The sequence below is a fragment of the Sphaerodactylus townsendi genome, linkage group LG06 (assembly GCF_021028975.2).
Source record: "Sphaerodactylus townsendi isolate TG3544 linkage group LG06, MPM_Stown_v2.3, whole genome shotgun sequence".
Lineage (NCBI taxonomy): Eukaryota > Metazoa > Chordata > Lepidosauria > Squamata > Sphaerodactylidae > Sphaerodactylus > Sphaerodactylus townsendi.
The window spans coordinates 34,449,654-34,474,551 of NC_059430.1; the positions used below are offsets into that span (position 1 = coordinate 34,449,654).

Here is a 24,898-nt window from a genome sequence, read left to right on the forward strand (position 1 = left end):
ATGCAACTGAAGAGACAAGGGGGGAAAATACCAAAAGGGGGGGGGGGAAGTGTGCAAAATTATTTCACAGAAAATTTTCGAGGACACCAGGTTTGACCACTGGGAAAATCTGTGGTAAGCGATGAATGCAGAAAAGGTCATTTACAGGTAGTACAGTATACTGCTCCATTTCTACTTGCCACAGTAGCTATAGCAATACACACCATTTATGTAAAGAGCATGGTATAGTTGTCCACACAATTTTTTTTGCCTGTGGAGATAGACATACAAAATAAATGAGTGGGTCAGTAAATTCTAAAACAAAAGTTGCACATTTTCAAAAGGAGGATGTTTATGAGAATCATTGACCAGGCGCAGGAAATTCAGAGTGAAAACTCTACTCTTTTCTAGATGAAACTTCAGCACAATTCAGCTTTTCTGTAATTTATGATGTTTGTTTAATCCAGAGTTTGAATCCAATGAAACAAAAGGAAAGAACTGTTGCCAATTTTTTTAAAAAAATGTATCACTGAGAAACATCTTTAAATGTTCTTAGGACTCATGTCAAACTCTCAGAAAACTTGGATTAGGATAACTAAAGCAGAGAAGGAATTACTGTGATTACTTTAGGAACTTAACCATGAGGGGAAACTGTACTTATTGAACAATTGGCCACACTGAAAGACTCACAAATAAGAATGTGGGAAAATCTATAGTTTGTTTGCTTTATGAGCAAATATGTGAGCATTTCTTTTCTGTATACAAAAGCTTATCAGCAATGCCCTTGCCTCCCACTCAATTCAGCCCCCTCCTATTCATGGGATGTGGGACTTTCTGTGAAATTCAAGCTTTGTTCAGCTTTCAGTCAGATTGCTTAGAGATTTTGTATTAGCATCATGGCTCGAAGCCCAAAACATCCATGACAGGAAAGAAAACAAAACTTTGGTTTCTTTCTTTGTTTGTTTTTGAGACAGTCAACATGTTGTGTTATAGTCAACATACATGGTTTTCAAGCCAAGAGACATTCATAGGTGCCACTGCATAGCAACCCTATTCTTGTGAGAAGAGGGGAGGTCTTTTATCAAGTTGCTAACAAGAGCCAATTTTACTTAGCATCTGAGATCTGATGAGACCAGGTTAGTCTGGGCCATCAAGGTAAGGACCAATGTGTTATCATTTTGGCTGAACAAGAGGTTGAATCTGAAGGTCACTTTCTACCAGTGTAAATGAAAGGTGGGGGTGATTTTCATAAATCGCCCCCCCATGCACTGCAGCCCACTAAGTTTCTGAAAATGCTGCTGCGGGAGAGGAGGACTTCAAGAAATACCTTCACTGGGATAGCAGAAAATAACATTTGGATATATTCCTATATATTTTTCATCTGCTCTGTGCTATAGTGATTAGCTTAAATCTGTTTCCCCCCAAAAAGGAACATAAAGCACCAAGGAAAAGCCAAATAAAATAAATAATTGCATTATGTTATGCAATGGCAAATGCTCTGCATCTATCCTACATACATGCAGCAACCAGCCAGGGCCATTAATCAAAATAAACTACAATCATTAAAATAAACAACAACAAAATTCAACCATTATCAGTATCTTCACTATCGGAATCTTGCCCTGACCTGGATAGCCCATGCTAGCCTGTTCTCATCAGATCTCAGAAGCTATGCAGGGTCGAATTTGGAAAATATTTGAATGGGAAACCACCAAATAATACCAGAGTCATGACACAGAGGCGGGCTGTGTCAAATTACCTCTGAACATTACCTCTGAACAACCCTACCAGGGGTTGCTATGTCAGATATGACTTAACACCAAAGAGAGAAAGAGAGTGTGTGTCTCAGAGATAAAGTGTCATTTTGAAGGTCTTATCAACTGCTGAACTAAACATAAAACAGAATTGTGCCACATATGCTGTGGTTGCTTTGAAATGAGTGGGTGTCAATGCAATTATAGAGCTATTGATCAAACGTTTGGAATATTTTATTAAGTGATGTTCAGAGATATTAATTTTCCATAATTCCACAAAACTGCAAAATGTAGCACTGCAAGCTTGGGGCTTGAAGATTTCAGGGTAAAGCCTGAAGTGGGCAGGGTTTGCGGTGGGGTGGAATAACATTACAATATAATGCCAGAGAGTCCACCCTCCAAAACAGCCATTTTCTCCAGGGGAACTAATCTCTGTAATAGACTCGTACAGGCCATCTAGTCCAACTCCCTACTCAAAGGAGAATCAGCCTATAGCATCCCTGAAAAATGTTTGTCCAGCCACCGTGTGAAGACTGCCAGTGAGGGGGAATTTGCCACCTCCCCAGGCTGCCGATTCCACTGATGAAATACTGTTATCATTGAAAAAATGTTTCCTAATGTCTAGCTACTACTTTTTTGCCTGCAATTTATACTCATTGTTGCAAGTTCTATGCTGCCAACAGGAACAGTTCGCTGGCCTCCTTGGGCACCACAGTCCAGAGCCCTGGAATAGCCAAAGATGGTGCTTCTGAAGTGCCACCCCACTGCCTCCAGAGGGCTTTTCAGCAGCCCAGGGAGGCAAAATACAAAAAACCTTCCTGCCATCAAAAAGCCCTCCATTGGCTCAATGAGCTTATGCCACCCCGAAGGTCCATGCTCTGGGGACCAGCATCCTGGCAGGCAAAACAGGGCGGAAGCAGACTAAAATTGGCTCCACCCCCAGCCACACTTCCAGTGGAGCTGGCAGGGGCACAGGAGTGTTGATGAAGTGCTCTGCACCAGGTGTGGCTGTCATGGAGGGGAGTGGCAGTAAGTGCTCCGGGAGAGCAAATTTGCCAGCACAGGGTCCCACCACCTCCATGACTCCCTTCGTGCCCCCCCCAATTGGGCTGCAAGTGTCAGCCTTTCAAACAGCTAAAGAAAGCAACCATGTCCCCTCTCATCCTCCTCTTCTCCAGATTGAATATTCCCAAGCCTCCAAACCTTTTTTCATAGGACTTGGCCTCCAGGAGATTAGTTGTAATTTCAGGACATCTCCAGATCCCACCTAGAGATTGGCAACCTGGCCAGACTCCTTATAGATTTGGATACCTAGCATGGAATGTGAATTCTGGAAAGACAATTTTAAAATCATGTTTCCAGATACTAATATTATCAAGAAATATCTGAACAGGCAGTAGCCTCAGCCAAAGGCCTCAGTGAAGTTGCGTAATATCCAGTGTGCAAATGAGCAGGGATATCCCATTCTACTTCTACCTTATGAATTCAGTTTTCTATCTCAACTCAACCTCAGGTCATGGGAAATAGAGCTGGCTTTTTTTTTCACCCAGTCCCCCGCTAGTTAATTAAAAATATCTATATAATATGTTGCCTCTGGAAATATATTTGGCAAGTCTCTAAGGCCCCTTCCGCACATGCAAAATAATGCGTTTTCAAACCACTTTCACAACTGTTTGCAAGTGGATTTTGCCATTCCGCACAGCTTCAAAGAGCACTGAAAGCAGTTTGAAAGTGCATTATTCTGCATGTGAGGAATGAGCCCATGAGAAAATCTTGTAGTCTTGGTTTGTTGTGTTTAAGGAATCATTCTTTGCTGATTTTAAATGGGTATTAACTGGGGCAGCCTCTGATCTAACTCCCTGTGTGTACCAGATATGGTGCTTTGAATGAGGGTAACTATGCCCACAAAAAGCTCCAGTAATCAGGATACAGAGGTAAGAGCGTGCATTTTCTCAAGTATGTCAGAATAGGGTGAGATGAGTATGAAGCTGCAGACTTTGGCTCCTCTCTGATGTGCTGAACGCTTAACTCCCACCCACCCCCATTTTTAAAAGCCTTCTGGTATCTATTATTCTACACTGTTCCATCCTGAACCAAAATGCAACAATCATCTACTAGCTTCTAATTATCTTATCATAGTCCTTGATAAATCTGGCAATTCTCTTCAAAACGACTGTTGTCCAGCACAGCATTTTTATTGCCAAAGTATCCTTCCTCTTTTTTTTGGCTGAGTCTACCATTTTCCAGCCATGGAATCTGACCTAGGCTTGTAAACTCTGACTTGTTGGCAACAATTATACCCTCTAGAGCACTGTATTGGTCTACAGCAGTACATTGTATCATTTACCACTCTTTTGTTGGCCCATCTCTCTAAAGAAATCCTATAAAATTTACACTTCATATCCCAGATCAATGCCACATATAGGCTCTGGTCTTCACACCACCCCAAATGGCTGAGGAAACTACTGTGTGGATGGCATAGTTCATATCACATACTTTGTAGACTTAAAAGCTTCCTAACAGCAGCATTAAAAAGAGGGCACTGAGTATGTGTGAGTAAACAGTTTCCAAAGTACAGAGTTTATAACAAGTTTAAGAAAGAGCCACCACCCCCCTTAAGATTAAGCAATTGGAAAATTGCTGTTGAAAGCAGATTCTTTCCAAAGGAAATCTATTACCCTGTCCCATTATAAAACAAAGTGTCTAGCAAACAAATTAAAAATTAACACAACTCTGTTCAGTTTACAACCTGCATTGTTTGCATGGGAGCCAGAAAATCTTTCTGCACACAGCCAGGATCCAATAGGCATTTCAGGATTGTTAGAAGTATCACACATAGGCCAGAGAACCCAATCCTCTTCTTATTTGTTTATTTATTGTATTGATTCCCAGACAAATCTCCCAAGTGTTGCTTTCACAGTTCAGCTAAAATTCATTCTGCTAAATCAGATCACCCCATAATGCCGTAACTCCAGTGTTCATGAAGGCTTGGTCAATCGTCATGGGTAAAGCAACTAGTTACCTGTTTCCTTAGATGTGTAATACACTGATATAGCCATGCTTCTAAACATGAAACATGTGGTCAAACAAACTTCCTGATTTCCTTTTCATGTCAGCATCACTGGCTTCCAAATATGTGAAATTTGAAGATACCCGCTGGATTGGACAGGTTTCAATGGAGATTGGACAAATTTATGGAAGATTTGTTTATTTATTCAACTTGCTATCTAGCCCTTTCCTGGCTTAGGTAATAAGCCTTTTGCTAACTATTAATTAATTGGTTTCAAGGCAAGTAAAAAGGTGTTTTGCCATTGCCTGCATCTGAACAACCCTAGACTTCCTTGGTGGTTCCCTATCCAAGTACCAGTCACGGCTAACTCTGCTTAATTTCTGAGATCTGGTGAGACTGGGCTAGCCTGGTTTCTCCAGTTTAGGGCTGATAGCTCTGTGGGACTTTCTAAGGATGAAATTTAGCTGGGGCTGAGGAGCTTCCCATCCTACCCACTACACACATTGACTGTCATTTATTGTAAATATTGGTCTTGATGTATTTGAATTTGGGGTGGTGATGTTAAACTTTGTAAGCCACTTAGGAAAAAAAGCAGTATATAAATATTTTTAAATAAACAATATGTTTTTAAAATTCCCCAAGACTCCCATTTTTAGAAAGCATTTTGTCCTCTTGGCTACCATCAAGACCTCTCCCTTCCTCAATCTCTGTTGGCTGCCTTTTTTAGCAGAGAGAGGCCAGGCAAAAGAGCAAACTGTAGTAGCAAGTTGGCGCAGTAGCAGACTGTAATGGACCCCTTGCCAGTGCATGCTTCCTGCCCAGCCATGCCAACCATTAGGACCACATCTGATTCTGCTGCATGTTGCGTTTGATTGGATCTTCCACATTCTTTCCACCAGGGAAGCTGGTTTCCTCTGGCAGAAGGAGGCTTTCCCTGATGCAAGCCAGAGGAATGTGTGTTCACTAACAGAACAAATGTGTGAAATTCCACCAGTAGAAATCATGTGGCATCCCTATTAAATATGTGATTATTTCACACATATGTATGTATGTGCCATCAAGTAGTAACCAACTTAACAGCAACCACTGCAGACAGCTTTCAAGGCAAGTGAAAAGCAGAGATGGTATTGCCGTTGCCTTCTTTTTCATAGTCTTCTGTGGTGGTCTCCCATCCAGGTATTGACACTGCTTAGCTTCCAAGATCTGACAAGATTGGGCTATACCAATCCACCTTCCCTCCTAATCATTTCACTCTGGAATAGGCTTATCAACTGGACCTGAAATCCTCTAATAATCAGAAAGAGCATTTTACGTAGGTTTCTGATAGATTCCGTATTTTATATTCTCTTTACATACACAGCACACACATCCTTTCCCAACATAATTCTCTTAGGATATGCAAGAACAAAATGTCTCACGATAACTTTAAAAAAACAAACCAGAGTTTAATGCAAATAAATCCATTTAACAGGCAAACATATGCTGCATTTGGCACAAGGAAACAATTGCAAACATACTTCTGCTACAAATATAAAAGTTAAGTTTAAAATTAAGACCTCTAGAGGTCAAATCCAGAATAAGTTTCTTATCAATTCAAATAATGTAAAAGGGCCTCGTTTAGAGTTTGTTTCATTGATTGCTTGCTACCCTATCATATGAAGCATATATTAAGGTATTTTTCTATGACATGCTACCAAAAGTCAGAGTAAAGATATTTTCTTTGTATTGCTCACAGTTTCTTACCGTTTTTCTTATAAAGATAGTTGCTTTATGCAAAATTTCCAAATACTTATATGGCTTCATGCCAAAATGCTTTTTGAAACTCAATTTCCATTTGGTACAAGACACATACTTTAATACAGTAATCCCCATAGCTGAGAAATACTGGCCCCTTGCACACTTGCATAACCACACATAACAGAGGGGAGGGGTGATTGGTTATTTACTTCTGACCTATGTGTTTGGAGGGGAAGGGTTGCAAGGTCAGCTAAGAACTGAGGTGCATACAAGGGTCTTGTGGTGCATGTGGGACTTGCTGGAGGCTACAGCAGGATGGCCCCCGCTCGAGGGGGTTATTCAGGTTAAATTGCCGCATTGGCACTTTGCGATAAATAAGTGGGTTTTGGGTTGCAATTTGGGCACTCGATCTCGAAAAGATTCGCAATCACTGTCTTAGGTTTATTCTGTGTGCATTGCTGTTATACACAGACTGTAGCTAACTGGACTATTTTAATGAATAAAGCAGCAAGAGCTATAGATTTTTTTAGAACTTCTAAAAAACTTCTGCCAAGTTTGGGTAAAGGTGATGCAGCTATTTTCATTTGGTTTTTTTATTATGTGTGATCTAATTTGTTATTGGTCCCCTACTGATGACAGTTCTTTTGCTTCTTTTATGCCATGCACAAATCATGCAAGCCATTTTTACACCATTAGCACTTAAGTGATGGGGAAATTGCATTGAAAACCTATTAATTTTAAAGGAGAAAATTCCATATAAGGAAAGAGAAACCAATGCAAAAATAAAACAAATTAATAATGACTATTCATCTGGAAATCTTGCCCTGGCCTGGTTTGTCAGATCTCTCAGATCTTGGAAGTTAAGCAGGGTCAGCCCTGATCAGTATATAGATAGGAGACCACCAACTAATAACAGGGTTGTGATGAAGACTGGCAATGGCAAACCACCACTGAATGTCAGCAACAAAATCCATCTGGAATAATTATCATAATGTGAAAATGAAGACTCATGGTTCTGGTGGGTTTTCCAGGCTGTGTGGCTGTGGTCTGGTGGATCTTGTTCCTAACGTTTCTCCTGCATCTGTGGCTGGCATCTTCAGAGGTGTGTCACAGAGGGAAGTCTGTTACACAGTGTGTCACACAGTGTGTAAGACACAGTGTGTAACAGACTTCCCTCTGTGATACACCTCTGAAGATGCCAGCCACAGATGTAGGCAAAATGTTAGAAACAAGATCCACCAGACCATGGCCACACAGCCTGGAAAACCCACCAGAACCAGTTGAATCCGGCTGTGAAAGCCTTCGACAATACACTCATGGATTTGTCTCTAAAGGGAAAACCAGAATAAAAATGGGACTGTTCAAACTAAATCAGAAAGAGTTCAAAATTTAGCCTTCTGTGTTCTTGGAACAAATGGTCCACAATGCCTAGGCTGAGATGTGGCAGAAGTTCCAGCTCTCAGAGGAGGTAGTTTAGAAGAGGAATCCACACTCATAGTTTTGTTGATAGCTTTTAATTAATTTGCTTCCTACATACATATGATTCTCTGAAACCACATAACACAGTTGACTGAATGCCTATTTGTTTTCACAGGCAGTTAAGCATACATACATACTAAGATATGTCCATTTTCTTCTGAGGAAACCCATTTAGGATAAGGCTGCACGAATCTCTGAGCATCTCAATTTTGTATAAAGCTTCATCAGAGATGTATTTTAAGAGTCCAAGTTTATACTTTAATGCCTTGAATTTTAATCTAAAAATCTGAACAGCAGGAAATGTAGTCTGCAGAAGGAAATCATTAGGAGACACAAAATTTAATACAATATGTTACAAATATCCTTAAAACACTGGCTAGTCAGCATTCTACAGTATGCAGACACTCTGTGATAAAATTATCTCTGGCTAAGTCATTGTTCATGGACCAAAAAGATTTAGGCATCAGCATGGATATTGAAAAACAAATGGTTTTTCAATGTCCAGAACTTTTTCTTTCAATATCCAAGTTAACAATCTACAATGAGTCCTGGGGGTAGGACACCACTGCAAGACTAGCACATATTCTGGCAAACCGCTTTAATAATCATCAGAGAATCTGCTCTAGTAATCAAATGGGCAATGACAAAGATCAGTTGTCATATATATCTCTGTGCCTACTCAGCTACAAATGCAAATTCTCTGGTGAATACTGACTCTACGTTGTAAATGCAGAGGTGAAGGCCAAATTACTCATTCCTAAGCATGCTATGCTATAGGGTAAGAATGCAGCTAAGCTGGAGACTTCACAGAAGAATAATTATCTCATAATCTTTCCATGTGAAGACCGACTCTATTTTATTCCCTGCATAGGACTGTGTTTAAAGTTTCTGCAACCAAGAATTTGTTGGCAGGGCAGCATAGTGTTGTGAGAACAGCGCTACAAAAGTCAGACACGTCAGCTGTAATCCTACGAGCAAAGCCCATTAAATAAAATAGGATTTATTTCTGAGCAGACCTGCTTAGAACTTCTGGAGAACTTTCTGGAAAGGTCAGACTATGCAAACCATGTTTTCAGCATTGCCTTTACATAGCTAATTTCATTACGTCTTTCTAGATGAAACAATAACTTGCTACTTAGAGTAATATGCCTTTGTTAAACTTGTGTTGTAAAATTGCTCTAAAAGTTGCCATAAAGCATACTACAGGGAAAAGGTAGTAAGAGATATTTCTTCTTACTGACAAAAACATGATGTTTGTCCAGTTTCTAGTTTTAATACTATTTTAGATAAAATTTCATTCATTTAAATGGTGTATGACACTGCTGTTTTCCCCTATGAGCACCAAAGGAAACTTTGAAAAACACCTAAATATAAAATTAATAACATGTAATTTAAATAAACAAAGAAAACAAAATCATAAGACCACATTCTCAGTAAGCTTAAAATTCTGTGGGGCCATGATGACCATAGATCGTAAGCTACAGGTTAAGAGCTCTGAGTTGCTCCAAAAATCTCATGCCTCTGGTCATTCTCAGGCTTTAAGTATCTGGAGACAGGAAGGGACGAAGGCTCAGCTAGGTCTTATACAGATGGAAATAATGCTCTTCAAAAACTTCCTTGCTCCCTAGTATGATATTAAAAGTACATTACACTGGGGGTCCAAAATGCCAGCAAGTCACAGCTGACTTATGGAGTCCTCATAGGGTTTTCAAGGCAAGAGATGTTTAGACGTGGTTTGCCATTGCCTGTCTCTGCATCAGAACCTTGGACTTCCTTGGTGGTCTCCCATCCAATAATAAACTGTTCCTGCTTAGCTTCTAAGATTTGGTGAGATCAAGCTAGCCTGTGCTATCCAGGTCAGGGCAAAGTCTGGCAGTTGTGGGATATCACATTTAGAGAATAATTACATTCACTATAAGGAACCTGAGAGAATCCAATCCAATCCAAAAACCTTTATTAGGCATAAACCAGAAGTACCATGCATTCCAAGTATAATAACAGGATCATTGTTATATATCATGTAGAACATGGATTAAAAATGGGAGAACATTTTAATCTTCCAGGACATTCCATTGCTGACCTAAGAGGGGGAGTCTTCAAACAGAGAAGCCTCAAGGGGAGATTATAATGTGAGATTGCTGAACTTTAGTTCATTCACAAATTCAAAACAATAGACCCTCCAGAACTGCCCAGGGAAACAGGATTCTTTAGCTCATTACAAATGCTAATTTTCTGCTTTAAACATTTCTCCTCAAATCAAGCTGATTACAGTGTGCATTGTACTTTTGTATCCTGAGTCCCTTCTTCACTGCATCCCCCCCCCCCCTTATATCCCAGTCAGGAATCTCCATTCCTACTTGTACCTGACGAAGGAGCTTTGACTCTCAAAATATTATACCCTGAAAATCTTGTTGATCTCTAAGATGCTATTTGAATTCAGTCTAGCTGAATGACGCTGAATGACAGGAGCAGCAGTGGCATAGAAGGTTAAGAGCTCGTGTATCTAATCTGGAGGAACCGGGTTTGATTTCCGGCTCTGCCGCCTGAGCTGTGGAGGCTTATCTGGGGAATTCATATTAGCCTGTGCACTCCCACACATGCCAGCTGGGTGACCTTGGGCTAGTCACAGCTTTTCGGAGCTCTCTCAGCCCCACCCACCTCACAGGGTGTTTGTTGTGAGGGGGGAAGGGCTAGGAGATTTTAAGCCCCTTTGAGTCTCCTAGAGGAGAGAGAGTGGGATATAAATCCAAATTCTCCTCCTCCTCCTCCTCCTCCTCCTCCTCCTCCTCCTCCTCCTCCTTCTTCTTCTTCTTCATGGTAAAGAAAATTTTACATTGGAAAAATACGGAGTACACAACCGAGTTCTGAATTACGTCAGTGGCCCTATTTAAAGTGAAGTGCTGTTGCCACAGAAGCCAGCTGTTCAAAGAGTGAAATTCTATAACTGGCCTGTTTTTACAAGAGCCAACTGAATGGTATGATTAAACATGATGTTAGTTCATAGCACAGGCAATGTCAATTTGACTACAATAGATTAAAGCAGTAGCCAAAATACCATTTTTGATCTACGTGATAGAAAACCTCATGAGAGCTAACCAAAAATGTGATGGAATAAGCTCATTTCAAGTGCATGAGTAATAACATCTCAAACGAAGGCACAAGACTCCTACATGTTGAAGTCAGCAACTCTGAAGGCTGAATAGACATAAGGATCCTATTAATGACAACTAGGAAAAAAAACCCTGGCAACTAGGTCATGATAAAAGGAATGTATAGCATGAGGGAGCAATGTGCAATGTCATAGCAACACAACAGGATGTTTCAGCAACTGTATAGGTAATAATAATAATAAACATAATTATTGTCTGGCATTAAGCAGACAGATGCTGATATGCTCCACCTTCACCACTCCAGCAAAGGAACAACACACTTCAGGACTGAACAATACATACAATAAAAGTCAACAGACTTTTGTTTGGCTGTAGTCGAAACAGCTGATTCACATGACTGCAATTCAGCTCTGGGTATGCTGTTAGTTCAATGCACATTACAATGTGTGGTGCCTCAAACAGGTAGCAGATCAATCTGGCCCAGCTTACCAAGGGCACTTATCTAGTACCTGTGATGAGGGAGCAAAACTTAATGTAACATGGCAGGACATACTCTTGACCATAATTATAGTGACCATGATCCTGCGCCACCCTCCACCATTTCCCATTGGGTCAAAATGCAAACCAGTCCTTTCATGTCCTTATGTCACCTTAAAATCCTAAGAACTGCACAAATACAGGCCTTCCAGAGTTGCCAGGAGGGAGGGGCATCAGAGGTGGGATCCAACCAGTTCTCACCACTTCTCTAGAAGTGGTTACTAATTTTTTCTGAGTGCCGAGAAGGGGTTACGAAAGCAACCTCCCTGTCCAATAGGGACTGGAGGTGAGTGTGTGCGGCAGCGCCACTGTTTGAATCCCACCACCATCGGAACCGGTTATTAAAATTTTTTGGATCCCACCACTGAGGGGCATGCTTTCCCCATGCACTGCGAGCATGTAAGATGTGATGTAATATAGTGGTTGAAAGGCAGAACTTTCCCAAGTCAAATCTCACTTTGGCCAGGAGCCTGCCAGATGGCCTTAGAGAAGACATATCTACCCTGCCTCCCACCTTCACCACCTACAATATATGGTAATAATATTGTGTAATCTGTATAGAGTCTTTGTAAAGAGTAGGAAGATAATGCATGAAAAGCAATGAAAATACTCAGAATACTAAACGTATTTTTAATTATTATTTTCTTTTGCCTGCTGTCTCCCATCATGTGTCCCATGTTTTACAGGGCAACTACTGAATCATGAGCAACCTTATGCTTTCCCAACATGAGATTCTACACTACAAGTTGGATCCAGACTAAATTTTTCACTGATAGAAGAAACTTCTGCCAGCCGAACAGAACTATCCTGCCTCCCTTTGCAGCTCTTTTATCTTCCCAAGAAGCTTTTCTTGGGGAGCAGAGACCCTCAGGAATGGCATATGGGGCAAATCAGGGGCCTGCAGAAGGAAGTGGGAGTTAGAAATTATTACTCCTTTTCCAGTAATGGAAAATATAGTCTGGATCCAACCCTCTCTCCCAATGAGAGTTCTTTCTAGCCCTTCTCAGCAGATTCTGCTACCTCAAGCAGTCTCACCCCCAGTCATTCTTGGTCAGTGGCGTAGTGCCAAGGGGACTGGGGGCATGATGCACCAAGTGCGTACCGGTGCAGGGGCGTGACAGGAGCATTCTAGGGCGTGGCGGGGGCGCAGGGCACACGTGTGCCCCGGGTGCAGTTCCCCCTCCCTACGGCTCTGTTCTTGGCGGGTGCCCTCTGGCCACATCCCAGCACCAATGTTACTGTATGATCTGTCTCTGTGTTCCCAGATTTGGGGCTTGCCATGCATAGCCTCTTTCAGCCATGACTTCTTTTGAATTTTTTTAAAGTATGACCTGATAGTGGTAGGCAGTGGGATTAAAGAGAAAGGGAAGGAGGAAGACCAATGACTCTTCTGAGTAATTCCAAGCTCTGAAAGGAGCCTGGAAATACTTGACAAATTTGGCAAATTTTGCAGTTTCCTGAGCCTTACTCCAATCCAAGCTCAGTGGGATAAACCCATCTCTGCTTCAAAGTGTATGCAAGCTCTTCTGAAATAGTGCTGTATGTTCTTGTCTCTCCACCAACAAACCTTTCTGTCCTTTGGCTCTGTTTTGAGTATTTAACACCTGAAAGTTAGAATTTCCACAAAGATATAGGATTGCCAACTCTGGGTTGGGAAACTCCTGGAGATTTTGGGGCTGAAGCTTGGAGAAAGCAGGGTTTGGTGAGGGGAGGGACTTCAGCAGATTATATTGCTATAGAATCCACCACAGGAAGCTGCCATTTTCTCCAGGGGAACAGATATCTGCTATCTGGAGATCAATTGTAATTCCAGGAGATCTCCATGCCCCACCTGGAGGTTGACAGCCCTATGAACATTCCGTGATGCTACAACAATGGCTACGGTGTGGAGGGAGTTTGGTTCAATAAGGTATTCTGGCAGCTCTTCCCCCCCATCCCCCCATCCCAACATCAGAACATCTTAGGCAGTAGCTAGAGTGAGCTCAGATTTCATTCTTTTTCTGCCTTTCTGAAGCTTTTGATACTTAATTCCTGTTTCCAAGGGCCTTAACAAGCTCATCCACAGTGTGCCTTTACTTCAAGCAGGGCATCTTTAGTGACTTACAAAGTATTATTTCTTGATTTAATGTATCGCACCTGGGGAAAGTTGCTACAATCATTTAGCTTTTATACTGATAATGCAAATACATAGTTCAGAGTACAGCAGTTTTCTGGCTCAATATTTATTTTGTTATTAAAGAAGAGATGGTATATTTAAAGTCCCAGGTAGTTGCTTCCAAAATTTTCATCATATGAATTTTGCTTCAGACTTCTGGCTCTGAATCACAGTTAAACTTCACACAGATTTCCTCAGAATGTGGAAAAACATACTTTCTTATCCAACAAGACCTAGCTCCTTTTGAAACCTTCCATTAGTCAACCAAATACTATATCTGAACAATTTTTTAAACTGTGTAAGATTAGGGCTGAATGGCTGGCAACTTGTGGGTAAAGGGGGAAGCGGAGACTTCCATCTTGTGTGGTGCGTGGCTGGTGTATCCGAAGCAATGATACAGCTTTTGGCAGAATCTGGAATTGATGTCATCGTCCAGAGTGACGTTCTAGAATTTGCTGAAAATTCTGTGATTTAACCACAGAGTTCTGGGCGAATGCTGGAGCATCACCTCATGCGGTGACATCACTTCCAGGAAATGCAAGAAGCAACATCCTCATGCTGGGGATTCTGCCTGTATCCCCTATTTCTCCTAGGTCTTTCCTCCCATTGCCCAGCTGAGCAACAGGAACTTGAGGTAGGAGATCCCAAGAAATTAGCAACCGAACTCATATTCTTAAGAAATCAAAGAAAAAATCCAGATCTAAAAATATAAGCTTCCTGATTCAAACAATAGAAAATCTTGGCATTCAGTACTTCATCTTTCCAAAAACATGAAACCAGAACATAAACTTTGGTTTTATCTGTCCATGAAAATATGTGAACAACCAAAAAGGAAATCAGAGAACACAACTGGCCATTGAATAAAAGCTGTCCACTATAATTGTATCTTTTTCTGAACATTATTTCTCAGTTATTATTTCATCTCTATTAGACCTAAGGAATTGAGTTGTCCGATCTATGCCTAGTTTTACTCTGTAATTATCAGGTGTTTAATACAGCCTTTCACCACCAAAATATCAGTCACTTAAAAATTTACCTGACTAATTATTGGACTCCAACTTTAGTGAGTGGAATGCAATGTTATCAGTGGAGCTGTGAGGTTAGGACATGTCTTTCCCCTTTTAATGCTGTTTTGATTTTCATCTTTTTGTGACCATCAGTGAAAGCTTGCAGACCCGTTTCCATTCCTAATTCAGCAGGACTCTACTTAGAAATTATTAACCAATAACTAAGATTTGTATTATCTCTGGTGCTAAGCTGGTTCCAATGAAGGGCTGAGAATGATTAGAAAATGGACTAGGGCTTTTTATGTTGTAACTCTATAGCATCAGCTGCCCTATTAGACCTGACTTTGTAGGCCATGTACCTGATACTACAAACATTTTTATTGAAACTTTCTTTTAAAGCACAGGAACTACAGTTCTCTGAGGGAAGGTGCCATGGTGTAGGCTGATCTCATCAGATCTTGGAAGCTAATCAGGGTTGATGCTTGGATGGGAGACCATCAAGGAAGGTTCTGTGAAGGAAGGCAACCACTTCTTTTTATCATATGCCGTGCTGGGGCTGCCATAAAGTTTGCAACTTGTCAGCACATGTGTGTATACATACTATGGTTCTCACTGTGTCATTTTGAGGATGAGAAAGGATACCGCATGTGTATATTTCTTCAAAAGGGGCTGAGGAATGGGTGGCAGGAGCCATCAAGGGAGAAGAGGGCTTGGGGATTTGTGAAAAACAACAAGCAAACTTGTGGTCCTCCCATTGCAAAAGTTTGAGAACCTCTGGTCAAATCATTTGATTTCCAACTGCTGCAATATGAGGACCATTCATCCTTAAACATGTAATATATACACAACCCATTTATGGCATACAATATGCACATAAGATTCTAGCAGTGGGTTAGATTGTAGGCAACATTTTAAAATATGTGGTCCAACTAAATAGATCAGAGCACATGACCAGTTTCACATTCTGAGATCACCAAACTAACAATACTCTGTTTGTGACTTCTCTAAAGAAACTCTTGAACAAATTCTTGTGACTACTCTAAACAAACTACTGATTTGTTTTGGTCTCATATAGGTAAACCAGCAGGGTATGGGAGCAACAGGCGTGTAAATCCCACCAAAGGAATAGTGGATGAATGCTGTTTCCAGAGCTGCGACCTGAAGCGGCTGGAGATGTACTGTGCACCTGCCAAACCACCAAAATCGGCACGGTCTGTACGTGCGCAGCGCCATACTGATATGCCTAAAGCACAAAAGGTAGGCCTTGATTTGAACTTATCTAACCTGCTAATCTGAGGCACCTCCAAATTTAAATCCAGCATTGTGAAAAAAAAAACACCAAAAGTTGTTTATGTACAATAAATTCTTCATGAATTTGCACACTAGGAATTATATCTCCACCATAAACATTTGCAACATTTGTGAGACCTGGTTTCATTCCTCTTTATAAACACGAATCCTTAGTTTCTGAAATTTTGAGTTGTGCTACATATTCTTTAACATAAGAAATGATAAATATGATGGACTGGCAGACACCAAATTTCAGTGATCAAGTACATGCATAAGTGCTTAGGATCTCATCTCCATTTTTAAAAAATCTAATTTTCTTTTTAAACAATGCCATTGTGATCCAGTATGGTGTACTGTTTGAATGAACTAGGAAACCCTGTTTCAAATTCTTACTCTGCCATAAAGCTTGCTGGTCATTCTTTCTCTCGGCCTAACCTACATTTGTCATAAAGAAAAAAACAAACAAAAGAACTATTTACTTCATGTTTGTAGAAAGACTGGGATAAAAGCAGGTAGATATTGGGGAGCACAGCTGGAAAAGACTTCTACCTTGGAAACAGTTGCCATTCAAAGTAGAGAGTACTAGATTAGATGAATCAATGGTCCAACAGCAGAGTTGCGAAAGGCTAGATTAGATGAGCGCTCCCTTATTAGAAAGAAATGGTGCCAAAAGAAATACTTCAACTGAACATTTGCATATCTGCCTAAAGAAGTTCAAAAGATTTGCCTAATGGCTGATGTGAAAATTTCACCCGAGTCATTTATCATTACTACTCAAGAGACAGAGAGGCTAGGTAAGAAATTGGAGTCTGGGGTGTTTAGACAGGAATTTGCAGTCCTAGGGGGAGGGGAGGGGGTGAGAGTGATGGGGAGAATCAGAGAACATAACTGAAGTGAAAGCACCCTCAGCTTTATTGAGTATAGCCTTAGGAGCACTGGCACAGCATGAGGCTCAGATCCAGCATCAGCTGACTTGCCTGCCGACCAATGGCACCCATGTTGTCCTAACCTGCCTGCTAAGGGAGCAACATGGAATGCCAAGTCCCAGAGTTCCACATGGGACCAAGCCTCTCCATGGTTCCCCTGCCACTTGGGGATGAGAGCCTCCCAACAGCCCCTGAGCTGGGCACATTGCTGAAAGACTGCATCCCCAAGATCCCTTACAGGGCTCCCCAGTATAGGAGAGGTGAGCACGCATACTCAGTCTTTCCCCTAAACAGATCCAGCTGTGACCGAGCGTGCAAGCAGGAAGACCAAATTGATACAGTGCTACAATGTGCAAGGCAACAGCACTGACTGAGACAGGGCAGGAGTGGACTAGAGTGAAGACTCTGCCTTCCAGGTCCTCTTGAAGCACCTGGTCTGCCACTTGAGCCTGTGCACTTGGCTCATTCTCACAATCACAGATCCTCTCCTTTGCTTGCTTTTGGCTCTGCATCTCATAAAAGCTGCCCCAGGTAATTTTCAGGCTGTCACTTGTTTGCATTATTTTACAGTTCTGTAGTTCTAATCCTACCTCATTGTTTATTGGATATTTTTTTCTGTCTGAATTTATATTTGTGATCTGTCTTGAATTTCACTGAAAAAAGTGGGGTATAAATGAAATAAATAAATGAAATCTCAGAGCATCACTGAAAATCAAGGCCTGTGTCAGGTTCTGCAATAACCAGACTCTTGGGTGCAGAAATTGGTTTATTGAAAAGGGATCAGGGCATACAGTCACCTACAATTCATTGCTGGAACTAAAGTTCAAAACAGCAGTTCAGGGTTAAAAACTCCCTCCCTCTAACCCCTTCCCCTGAAATCCCAGCAGGGTGAAGTAACTAGCAGCAGTATAGGCAAGGCAAGTTGATCTATAATTAAGACAGGTGTTGCTTAGCAGGAGGGTGAGAAAAAACTTTCACGCTCAGAGCAGAAAGGGAAACAAGGCAGTGGTTTCTACATCACCTTCTCCCAGCCCTCCCCAAAGACCCAAGTCAAGAGCAAGAGGAAAACACAACATCCCAGTAGGCTTTCACCAGCTCTTGACAGCCTGCTTACTTAAGCATTTGAATAAGGACGTCCTTTTGCCCCCATGGAAAAGATTATTGTCCATCCATTTATGTGTCTAACAGTGCAGTTTCCATCTTTCTAAACCTCTGGCCAATTGCATTGTGAGTTAAGTTTGCCAGCCCTAGACTAAATAATATGGTCTCTCTCTCTCATATAGCAACCTAGAACGAAACTTGGTTGCTAGAAGTAGGTCATCATCCTTGGATGACTTCAGGTCAATAAAAAATATAGCACCCAAGGCTTGCCAACAAGAACAGGTGCTTTGGAGGACTTCAGTATCCTGCTTCTAACAGCATCAGGTTGAGGTCATTGAAAAGTTATTATTAAACTATTTTCAGTGTTCTCAATATGATGAATCAATATGCATATGAAATCAGATTTTTATGTTGGACTTCATCAACTGAACATTTGTCATCCTCTCACAAGGAGGGAAAAGGCTGACTTTTTGACATGTTCTGAGTCCTTGTTTATTCCTCATTACATTGGAATCTATGAAAAAGCTAACAAGGCAAATTCAGTTATCAGTCAACAGGACTTCAATAAAAGTAACACAGCCATAGGAAAATAAATGTAACTTATTTTACTTTTCTAGTTTAAAAGTAGCTAGTTGCCTCTCTGTGTGAAGGAAAACATGAGCAATTATTAGGAATAGTACAAGACTATTCATTTTAAAACTTAAGGCCTTTGTATTAACAATAGAGCTATTACAACCAGACTTTAGGGTAGAAATATGATAGGCTAGGTGGTGCAGGGTAGGGTGATGTAGGCTGTAGCCAGCAATGACTACTTATTGCTGTGGGACTTATTTTTACATAAACATTAGGTTACAACCACACATACTAGGAACCCACTGCTGAGATTGCATGTGACCCAAATGCTTCCATTATGTAAATATGCCTGTACAGCTTTTTTGCATGTGAACATAAAGCAGCACATGCAGGCAAAATCCACCTATTCAAGTGAAATGGTAACTATGCCTATTGGGAACATCACAGGTAGCTTACATGCAACTTGAAGGACTCCTGGTACACATGGTTATAACAACTAAAAAGAGATCATGTGCTCCATATCTTTGGGTATGGTGGGATGGGATGAGGCAAGTATGTTGAATGTTCATTCTGTGCTTCATATTTAAAGTATAAATTACCAAGAGGGGTAAGGATAAAAATCTAAAATTACCTATCTGGATCATCACAGCTGCCTAAGCAAAGATTTCCACAAAACACTTCAACCTGTCACAGGTCTGTGGGAGTTTAAAAATGGCAAGCAATACTTCCCTCTAACACCAAGACTCTTGCTGTCTCTTTCACCACTGATCCCTCAATAACTCATCCTCATACACTACTTTAGGTGTGTGATGGCTGTGGGCAAGGAAATTGCAGGCCTGTTTTTCCCATTGCCTCAAAAGGGAGCTGAAAGCCAAATTCTGCATGTGGCTGTGGATATATTGAGCCATCTCATCATAGGCAAGAAGCCACTACCTATGCAGGCTTTCCAAGCATTTTTCCAATGGTTACACCATGCCTAAGTCTTTCCTTATTCCACATTCAGTCCAATCCACTCCTCAGAACCAATTCATACATTATACATAGACTGCTTAAGGATTTATGGGCAACTTGAATGGACAGCTTAGATATCTTGGCTGCAGTAGTTTTCCGGCCTTGAAAGGCATCAAAGTATGGCAATGACATTCTGTAGTAAGACAAGAGAGCAAATTCTAAGATACAGATACAGCCAAAAATAGCATTATTGAGTGAGATGATTGAATGAATGGTGACTGGACAGCTTCAGGGATTCCTGAATGAAGCAGATTGTTTGGCTCCATTCTGATCTGGTTTTAGACCTGCTTATGAGACTGATGATGAATTGTCTGTGGCATCAACCCTGGTAACTTTCTGGACCATCCTTTGGAGTTGGGAGTGGGAGGCACCATTCTGTGGTGATTTCAGCCTTACCTCAAAAGTGCTGGTATTGACCTTTAAAGTTTGGGACCAGTCCATCTTTTCCCATATGAACCTACACATCCACTTGGTGGCAACCTGAGAAAGGGCCTTCTCAGTCATGGCAACAAACCTGGAACTTCTTTCTTAGGAAGAGAAATATTCTCTCTCTCTCTCTCTCTCTCTCTCTCTCTCTTTGTCTTTTGCTAGTGGGTAAAGATTTTTTGTTTTCTTTTGCTTGATATACCTTCAACAGCTGCACTGGCCTCTTCCCTGGTTCTGGTTTTATTTGTGTTGGTGTTTTTGTATGTTTTACTAAGTTGTTTCATGTATGCTTTAATTTAAATTCTGTTTTAATGTGGAAATGTTTTCATGTTTTCTGCCTGTGAGACCCTATTTGGGTGGAAAGGCAGCATAGACATGTTTTTAAAAATAAATAATAAAAGGCACAAAACAGTAATTATTATTTCCTTCTTAATTTCTAACATACATCATAGATTTAATAAATTGTGTATCTTAAAGATTATCTTCATTTTATTTCATTTTTTTAAAAAGTAAATAAGAGATACACTGTGTATATGTGTGTGTAAAGTGACCCCTGGGGCAAGGTGTTTTCAAGGCAAGTGAGAAGCAGAAGTGGTTTGCCATTGCCTTCCCCTGCAGGTCTTGCATTCTTAATTTGGGAGGGAAAAGAACGGTGTCATGTGTCGAGCAGACACTCTTGATACCAAACCCTTCAATTAAGATCAGCAACCATCTTACCCTTGCTCCACTCCATGAGACTGGACTGCACATGATATCAAGATTATGACTGGTAGAGGACAGTAGCAGAAATGCCGCTCCCCCCAGTCTGACTATTGGATTGCCTGGGCATCAGCTTAGCTTCTGAGACCTGACAAGATTGGGCTATACAGTGCCACCTTCCCTCCCCTGTAAATCTTAAAATTAATTTAATCCAATTTAGATTTGAGTTCAATAGCACCTTCCAGATGAACAAGATTTTCAGGGTACATGTTTTTTATACCAATGACTCGAAATCTTATACTTCCAAAATCTTGATATCATGTGCAGCCTTTATGGTGCTACTTGACATGAATCTGGTTCTGCTCCTGCAGACTAACACAACTACCCTCCCGAAACTCATCTGAATAGTTCTTGCAGGCTTTTACTCTGCAACCTTTCCTAAACCTTAGGGGCAGGGCTTGGTCCAACCTTCTAGAAGAAGAAGAAGAGTTTGGATTTATATCTCCCCTTTCTCTCCTGCAGGAGACTCAAAGGGGCTTACAATCTCCTTGCCCTTCCCCCCTCACAACAAACACCCTGTGAGGTAGGGGGGGCTGAGAGAGCTCCGAGAAGCTGTGACTAGCCCAAGGTCACCCAGCTGGTGTGTGTGGGAGTATACAAGCTAATCTGAATTCCCCAGATAAGCCTCCACACCTCAGGCGGCAGAGCGGAGAATCAAAACCAGTTCCTCCAGATTAGATACACGAGCTCTTAACCTCCTACGCCACTGCTGCTCTAAGTAAATGCAATAATACATTGACTTCCTTTAAACCCCCTTTCTCAGGATGCGCAAGACCCACATGTGAACACATGAAGCTGCCTTGTTATACTGAATCAGACCATCAGTATTATTCATTCTGACTGTCAGAGGCTCTCCAGGGTCTCAGGCAGAGATCTTTCTTATCACTTACTGCCCAGCCTTTTTTAACTGGAGATGCTGGGAACTGTACCTGGGACTTCTGCATGGGAAGCAGAGACTGTTCCACTGAGCTACAACCCCTCTGCTGAAGTCTACAAACCAGCCTGGCTACTACTTAAACACCCAGTGGCCTATCAAGAAATGTCAAGACTGGGCATTTGTCAAATGTCAATGTCAAATGTCAATATGAAAACAGTCAACCAATGGGAAGGAGACGAAGCTCTCTAAGTGGTTTTGTTGTAGGAATATCATTGGCTGCAAGAGAAAGTCTCATTAAGGCCTTGGGAAGTGATCCAAATGCAAACCAGATGCCTCCCTGGATTTTAACTGGTTTCAGCTGTTTGTGTTTGTCAGAAATGTGTTACTCCGACCAAAGCTGCATTTGCAATGTGTGCTGCCATGGCAGCCAGTTCCTGCCTTTCTAGCAGTGGTGATCAAAGCACTGGTGCAAAGACAAGGAACATTCTTTGAGGCTAACATATTTACTTCACCTTCTATAAAATGTGTGTGTGGGGGGAGGGTTCTTTCTAAAAAATGCCATATTTTATAGCTAAGATTCATCTTTAATTATGTCAGAGCATGTCATTTCATAATTTAATCTGGCCAAGGAAGGAGGACACAAGAATAAGGATTTTTTTAAGTATATGAGATCTACTAGGAGAGTCAGCATGGTCTAGTGGTTAAGAGTGGCAGACTCTAATCTGGAAAATCAGATTTGACCCCCCACTCCTCCAATATGAAGCTTGCTGGGTGATCTCAGGCTTAAACACAGTTCTCTCAGAACTTTCTCAGCCCAATGGAGGCAGGCAGTGGCAAACCATCTCTGAATGCCTCTTACCTTGAAAACCCTATGAAATTGCTATAAGTCAGCTGTGACTTGACAGCATTTTTGACCACCAAGGAGTACTGGCCTATGTTCTACCACTCTGATTTAGCCAAATGTGAAGCACGCCCCCTTAGCTCAACTTAAAGTAGTTCTTCTGTTGGAGAAAACCCGCCACTTAAGCTGAAGAAACACTCTCCAAGGAAGACTTCTTATATTGTTGAGTGGTGTGATGGGATACAGGCTACCTTATACTTGTCCGTCCTCTAGCAGATAGCAGCACCCACAAGGGATCAGTAGTGGTCTCAATCAAGCTCTTTTTCTACCTCCTCTCTTTAGCTGAATCTCAGCCACATGCACACAGTCCAGCACATTGGCCACCTCCCATATGAACCTCCTCACCCACTAAGATCATCTTTACAGTTCTTGCTCAGAAGCACCATAAAGGGGCTTTTCTAGTATCACACCAGATCTCTAGAACATCCTCCTCACTGTGATTCACCTGCCACCAAATCTATTGTCTTTCAACTGAATGAAGACAATGCTTTTATTGTTCCAGATCTTTCGTTACATCATTAATTGGTCTTGTACATCTTGCTGTTATTATTCCCAGTGATTTTTATAGTTATTCACCAGATAGGGTTGCTAGCAGAGGAGGTAGAGTCTTACCGGGGACAAAATGAGGCATCTCCCTCATTATTAGCAATACAATGATGTCACTTCCTGAAGTGATGTCATCACACTGACCTCATTTTGCACCTGGTAGGACCCTTGCCAGTCAGCTGAATAATGCTTGGGGGAAGTGGGGGATTCTTTGCCCATGGTAGTGTCTGCCAGATGGTGTTCTTAGTTGTTAACTTTCATGATTTTGGTATATACTTGCTTTTATTAATGGTATTGTTATTCATTTTACTAATAACTTTGCGCTGCCATTTTAAATAGTTGTTTTACACTCAACAGATTACTAACCTTGGGAAAGTTACCTCTTCCGTTGAGTAACTGAAGTGGGAACTGTAGCAGCTGACCAAGAAATTAAAGATGATAAGGATTGGGAAAGAGCAGTTAAAGCTTTATATATTTATGTTGATTTATTTTTCCCATTTCCCTTTCAGGAAGTGCATTTGAAGAACACAAGTAGGGGAAGCACAGGAAACAGAAACTACAGAATGTAAGAAAACCCATCAATAAGATTGAAGAATGAATGTGCCATCTGCAGGATACTTTGCTGTAAATAAATTTGTCAAACATTGGACAAATCACTAGAGTTTGATAAGCTTGATGAAATCGCCACTAATGGGCATTCTCCCCATGAACAATGCAAGTTAACATTCCAATAGAAACCAGCTCAGTACTCAAACGTGTCTGAGGCTGGTAGATTGCTGTTTCAATCATTCACTTGCCATTAAATGTCCTACATGCATACATACAAACACACATCTGCTCAAGAAGTCAACTCTTATAAAGTCCTGAGCCCCTCAAAGGCCAGCAAATGTACAGGCCTTGGATGAATCCAATTGCACTAAATTAACTTATGAACCAGGCTGTTGGAGTCATTCACCAGCCTTGTCTAAGTGGTATCTTTCTTTCTTTTTTTTAATATTTGCACTTCTATACAAGCAACAGACTGTTTGTCTTACAGTGTCTGATAACATTGTTTGTTTGCCCCTTTCCATATTTGCACAGTCTAACATTCCCAGTATCACCAGCTATAAAGTAACATTCATTTCACTTGTGGCAATTAACAGAATATGGGTGACTCACATTTGCCCCAGAGCTCTATATGTGCTGCAGTAGGCATGTGTAGCTCCTCCATTCGTATGGAAGCAGCTATATAGATGCACATACCTTTTGTATGCACAAAGCTGCCCTTAGCCACTTAAGTGAATGGAGCAGCCTGCACATGCTGGAGCTCCATATCTGCATGGGAGTCCCCATGTCTGCAACAAATTGCTGCATCAGAATGACAAAATTTAAGGCAAAGCTCTCCCCCTCCCCATACGCATGAAGATGTGAATAGATACAACAATAGGATTCTTTGTGTTTGTTTGTTTTGAATCAGCAGAGAGCATGCATCGGTTCTCTTAAATCCTCACTGATTCTTTCAGGTAATGAGTTATTTTGCAACAATATAAATAAAATGTCTTTTTTTTCCTCCATATAGTGCAGTATGTAGAAATTTAGCATATCAATACTAACACATATATCATCAGTATGTAAAACTGTTTCATAGTACTATGGTGCTGTTTTTGTAGCTTGTGATACGAGAGGGTTTGGCCAAAACTTTATGAGGTAAAAGCAAAATAATAAACTTGGAAATGTGGTG

The 24,898-nt window shown here is 41.1% G+C and overlaps 1 protein-coding gene across 1 annotated transcript in view; it reads left to right on the top strand.

The window, feature by feature from the left end:
• IGF1 (insulin like growth factor 1) overlaps positions 1–24,898 on the top strand; it is a 75,298-nt gene that overhangs the window by 41,170 nt on the left and 9,230 nt on the right. Inside the window, exons 3-4 of the mRNA XM_048502351.1 lie at positions 15,844–16,025; positions 23,688–23,743. Coding sequence (XP_048358308.1) covers positions 15,844–16,025; positions 23,688–23,743 — 238 coding nt within the window. The remainder of the gene's footprint in view (positions 1–15,843; positions 16,026–23,687; positions 23,744–24,898) is intronic.